The 6,000-nt window shown below is 44.8% G+C and overlaps 1 protein-coding gene across 2 annotated transcripts in view; it reads right to left on the reverse strand.

Annotated features, from left to right (window-relative positions):
- The window catches only part of WWOX (WW domain containing oxidoreductase), a 531,203-nt gene extending 528,906 nt beyond the window's left edge, over nt 1–2,297 (reverse strand). For both annotated transcript variants that reach the window (XM_037408960.1, XM_037408959.1), the window contains exon 1: nt 2,151–2,297. In XM_037408960.1, coding sequence (XP_037264857.1) covers nt 2,151–2,257 — 107 coding nt within the window. In that variant the 5' untranslated portion in view covers nt 2,258–2,297. The remainder of the gene's footprint in view (nt 1–2,150) is intronic.
- Between the last annotated feature and the right edge of the window lie 3,703 nt (nt 2,298–6,000).

Genomic DNA, 6,000 nt, shown 5'->3' on the forward strand with positions numbered 1-6,000 from the left:
AATTTTCAAATGGCAAAAGCATCTTTCTAAAACTCCTGTCTAGTAACATTGATTTGCAAGCTATAAGGTAAATAAGTCTGGATTTCTACATGAGCAATTGCAGCTTTGGACAGGTAAGTTTATCCAAAGGCCTAGACTATCAGGCTATTTATTTAATGTGGGTGAAAATGGTACCACATTTCTTCTTCTAATTCAGAGATTTTATTCATTTAAATCACTGTAACAGAATTAATACACTGACAAGGTTTTCTGCGCTACAGACTAATAAGCAAAGTGATGTGCACATAAATGTCTTAATGTACCCAAAGTGCCAAAATCAGGTTGGATATTAAAATCTTATCTTCCACTAAATATTTTAAAATAATAACCAAGTTTTTATATCGAGTCAGGCAGGGATTACTTGAAAGTGCCCAAATCGACAGCTGCCCAAGTAGGAAATAAAGATTAACAGCATTCTTGAATAACATACACAAATAATCACTAAACTACAGATCTAGTACCAACAACAACTTACACACAGCAAGTAACTTTTCCTTCTTACAATCATGCAGTTAGCCCACAGCGACAGCATACCGTATTACAAGAATCACAGCTGGTGGTCCAAGACTCAGTAAGTACATCTTTGTGACCTGTAGTAGCACTTGAACTTCAGGACACTCATACACTAAAGACACCAGATCCCCAGTTACTCCTCTCTGATGTAAGATATATAACCAAATTACCACAGCTTGACAAACAAACACACACACGCTGAGCTCTGGCAACTAACTGTGTGCACACCTAACTCATCACAAAGGCCTTTAAAAGTCTTAAACCAAGGCAACCCTATTCCATCTAAGTTTAAAGTTCATATTGTTGATGAGGTTTAAAAGCAAGTTTCCAGAATATGCAGAGGTATCGTAGATATAAAGCTTATATTAAAGGTAGCAGCAGTGTAACACCTCTTCACATCAAATTTTTTTAGACACAGAGAGCAAGACTTTCAGCCAGTAAAGACCTACTACTGTCATGTCATTCATTAAATTGAATCAGTTAAGTTTCACAACAGTTACAAACCACAGCTGTTGAAATGTTTGTGTAGACAGTACTCTGTAATATCTTGTTTTGTCAATTTGCTACTTTCACTAGGCAATCCCTTTCTGAGTGAGCTTTTGAAGTCAAAGGAAATATACCAACGCTTGACTTAAGAAAAACATCTAGAGAGAACCTGCAGTGTTTACAAACCAAGCACAGCTAAACTAAAGCATTCTGTCCAGTGCTTGGAGAACAGAACTTGGGAGGAAGATGCCAACTTGCCACTGGCGAGAATGCACTATACTTTCCCCCCTTTTTGTGGAAGGGATTAAATCTTGCAGCTTTAAACACCCTGAAACAGAATTCCCAGTTCAGCATGGCTACAGAAACCACCAGAAGAGAAAAGATACAAATATATATCCCCACAAGTTAGTTAGCCCTACAGTACATCCCCTTTTGCAACCAGCGAGGATGCAATCGTTTTCAGAATGGCAGAAGCCAGATGGTGCCAAATGCAAATTTTCATCGCTTGTTGAAGCTGTAGTATACCGATGAGCTGCGGGAAAGTATTTATAGCTTTTAACTTCTATTGTACCCGTTTCCCCTCTACTCCTACAAGGAGGAAAACTAAGAAAACTCCGATGTTGTGTGAGGCTCAACTGCCCATCCTATGGGGATCACCCACAGACCCCCGACGTGTACTGCAAAAGCAACAGCTGTGTGCCACTCGCTCTCGGAGCCGCTCCAGCATCGCTCCCACGCGGGCAGGGGGCTGCTGCTGCCCGGCGGCGCTCAGCACCGCGCAGCCCGCCCCGCCCCGGTCCCGCTCCCACCGCCCACCGGCACCGGTGGGGCTCAGCACCGGGAGGCCGCCGCGGAGGGGGGGGGAGGATAGCCCGCACTCGGCGCTCCCAGGAGTCAGGAAAGCGGAAACCGAGTCTCAGGGGAACGGGTCCCGGCTGCGGCCCCCGCCGCCTCACGGCGGCAGCTGGCCCCTGTGGGAAAGGGCGGGAAATGGCGGGTCCTGCCCCCCGCCCCCGCGCTGAGGGGCAGCACCGGCGGCCCCACGGATGCCGCCCCAGGGCGAAGGGGCGGGTGGGCGAAGGGCTGCGGGCGGACTCGCCCCCCTCCCTTACTTCGCGTAGTAAACCCAGCCGTCCTTGGTGGTGCGCTCCTCCCAGCCCGGCGGCAGCTCCTCCTCGCTGTCCGTGTCCTCCAGCCCCGCGTACTTCAGCGCCGCCATTGGGACGGGCGCCCCGCGCCGCCGCCAGCCAGCGGGCGCGCGCCACACCGCCCCTTCCGGCCGGGCTGACCAATGGCTCGGCGCGCCCGCCCCGGGGCACCATGGGAAGCGTAGTTCGCTGCCGCGGGGCGCATGAGGGGGCCGGGGGCGCTGCCCTCGGCCCGCGGCTGAGCAGCGGCTGCGCCCTCAGCCCTGTTGGGTCGTAGCGGTGTTACTGAGTTTTAACAAACCCCTAAGGGGCCCTGGATTGAGTTGACATCGTCATGGATGGCACAAGAACCTCAGATTTTGGGAGCCCTAGGTGTTTCCAGCCCTCTGTTTTCAGAGACAGGTACGAATACACAGCAAGGTGGCAGAAAGCAATGAAAAATGAACTGTTCTTTAAGCTTTTTACCATTAGTTGCCACTTCCTGATCTCTGGGATGAGACCGTGTGGGATCTCCATTGTGACCGTGCTAGTCAGAACTCCTCTGTGTCGCTTTCCTCGATGAGGGAGGCCTGCCTGGAAGGGAGTACCTCGCTGCTGGGAACACCCCCCGCAGGAGGCTGCGGGCCGCTTCCCCCACCCGGCTTCACAGGCCCCTTTGCCAAGCCTGTGCCACCCGGCGACATAAGTACCGTCAGCTGCAAAGACTGGAGCATCCCAGGTCAGTGAATTGACACCAACCTACAGGTCCTGGCGGCTGGAGTCCAGGCAGCTCACTTTGCAGGTGTGACACGCAAAAGACCCTGTCTGTTAGCATTACTCAGCTGGCATAGCACACATCCCAGGCCCACCTCAGTGCTTTTGGTCCCGTACCCGTATGCTGACATATTCCTACCTATTTATATAACCGGACCCAACTGTCAGCATTTGTAGCAGCGTCTTCCCGTTGTCAGGTCCTTTGGCAGGTGTTACAAGCCAAATAAAGCCAAGCGGACTGTTGGACAGAGCCTGTAATCCGTGAGGACTGCACCAGGTGGCAGTGCAACCTCACAAAAGCAGTGGAGTGCGATGACTCCTTTGGGTAACATTTTCATGCACTATTTGAGACACTGACCTACACGGCTCGCTCACCCCCCACTAATGGCATGCGTATCTGTCTAGAAAAAGCAGCCTGAACTTTCTTCTGCCCTGCTGCTCCCGTTGCTTTACAGGTTCCCCTGAGGAATTACACCTCCTAAATTATCTCCTCCTGCTACAAATAAAAACTCATGCATCATCAAAAGCCAACTTTCATGCAAGTATTGCTGGGAGTAGTAAAACAGACTGTGACCATACTATCTTTGGTAAACATATGAGAAGGGAAACTTCAGCGACACACTCACTTCTGGTCCAGGAAGCTGCTGAAATACTCCATGGGTGAATGAGTGGAGAGATGTGCCAGGTCTCAAGAAAATACATCATTTAAGTCGATATTTGTAGTTCAGAAAAGTATATTAATCTAGCAGTAGTACTGTAGGAAAAGGTAGGTTTTAGTTCTCTTCCTGTTGCTGTCTGCTAGGATTCAGCACCCAGCATTCCATGAATTGCATTCAGTGGGATCATGGAGATCATTTGTCTGACAGTTTTCCTATCACATCTGTATTGCGTGAAGTACGCGTTATGTCCTAAATGTAAACAGCGGCATTGCAGTATTTCAGTGCAAAGGGTGTATGGTGTACTTTAGATTAGAAAGAGAAATAGAATCTCAAAACTAAGCATATATATGTGTGTATGTGTATATACCCATTTAATAGGACCACTGCCTTTCATGTAGAAATATTTACTGAATGAAAAAGCAAAGGCTTTGTTTGACAGATCAAGGTGGGTATTAACAGATTGTTTTTAAGTCCGTGGTACGTGAGTAATATGATACCACAGAAGTCCTATGTGTTTATATTGTTTTCAGTACAGTTTGTTTCTACAAAAAATATTTAAGAAATGCCACACTCGTCTCTGAAAACTAATAATCAATAGAGACTCCAACAGTTATGATACTTTACACAAACATTTCTTCCTCTCTACTTTAAAACTCCTCCTACTTTTCAGGTTTTCACTGGGGGGGGGGGGGGGGGGAGTCACAAGTTTTGATAATTTGGTGACTTGTGTTATTTACTTAATTGTTTCAAAGAATGTTGAAATTCAACCATGTATTTCAATTTCAAATTCTGGCAAATGGAAGATTAGTTCCCTTTCAAAGGTCAGAGAAGTCCTTTGCTATCTTTACAGCTTTTTCTTTTTACATTGATTACCTACATATCTTAACTAAATAATAAAGATTACATCAAGAAACTTCATGGGAACAATATGACATTTAGTTATGACTTCAGTGGTGGTCCATGCAAGTTCAGGTTTCTGCCCATCTGTACTAAATTGCAGAACTAGTTCTGTTAGGTTTCTCAAATGACAGAAAGCAATGGCCATGATTTCTGTAAGAGCAGGACTCTAACTTTAGGACACAGATTAAGGCCTGTAACAGTTTTGCCACAAATTAAGACACTTTTTTAGATCCTAAAATCATAGGGGTAATGCAGTCTTCCTCCTTATCACTTCCTCCCCATCAGGTAGGTCTGTGTTAGGAAAGTAAGAAATTGTATATAAATTGACTGAGTGTACACACTTATCCTTGGCGTGTACAGTATGTGCATTGTTCTGGCTGTTATTTGGGGGGTTGGGTTTTGTTTGGATTTTTTGTAATAACAGTTGCATAAAGTTACTAGTCTCAGTTATTACAGTGATCTCAGTTGTCATGTTCATACAGTCGGAGTAGTAAATAACCCATTTTGCTTAAAAACTTCTGTCACTTGCTTTCAGAGTCATATTTTAGCATATATGCTTCAAAGACATCATTCTGATACATTGCTGCAGCCATCATCTAAATTAATTTTTCTGATGATTCTAAGCCTCACAGACCAAGATTAATTCCACAGCCTGCCAGAAAGTGAATAAATTAAAACAAGAAGACATTTAGAAATGATTATTGATTTGACAATAACATAAAAGTCAGTTAGAATCTTATCTCATTTTCTGTTAGCTGTCTTTAAACTATCAAAATCTAATGTATTTCTCTAGCTTCTCCGTGAGAAACACTGACAAAGATTTGGTCGTACAGTTACACTGGCAAGGCTAAGGCAGCAAAGGCGTAACATTTCCTTAACACTAGTCACAGGCTTATATGCTTTGCTGAATCATGGCCATTGTCTGTCAGAGATCTGAGCACTGATTTATCTGACAAGGATTTAGGCACTGAGAGTTATCTGGATGAGAGAAAAATAATTGTGACATATTGCAAAAGCATCCAGATGACACAGCAAAAAGGTTGATTTACCCTTTTGATAGAGCATGTGTCTACTTGTTAGAAATCATGATTCAGGAATATGACAAAAATCTGAGCAGCCCTCAGATCATAATTTTTCAGCAGCTGGCAAAACATGTTTGCATAGGCTACAGCTGTTTCCTTCCAGGTGAAAATTTCTTTCCTGGTGAAAATTCTGCCTCAGTGACTCATGCCTTTCTTACCTCAGCATTAAAGCAGTGCAGTCTGCATAAGGCTATGATTTTAATTCACTGGGACATGATAAATGAATATTTGAGCTACTGCATAGTGTGGATGTGCCATGTCCTTCAAGGGAGATTTTTTTTTTTTGTGTGTGTGTGTGTGTGGAGTTAAACTCAGCTTTCCATAAAAAAGTTTACAAGGTCACTTTTTACTTTCTTTCAAGTTACGAAACCTGTTCAAACTTTCTAAATCCCTGAGTTTTTACCCAAGTTTACTTTTAGA

Source organism: Falco rusticolus, chromosome 15 (assembly GCF_015220075.1).
Source record: "Falco rusticolus isolate bFalRus1 chromosome 15, bFalRus1.pri, whole genome shotgun sequence".
Taxonomy (NCBI): domain Eukaryota; kingdom Metazoa; phylum Chordata; class Aves; order Falconiformes; family Falconidae; genus Falco; species Falco rusticolus.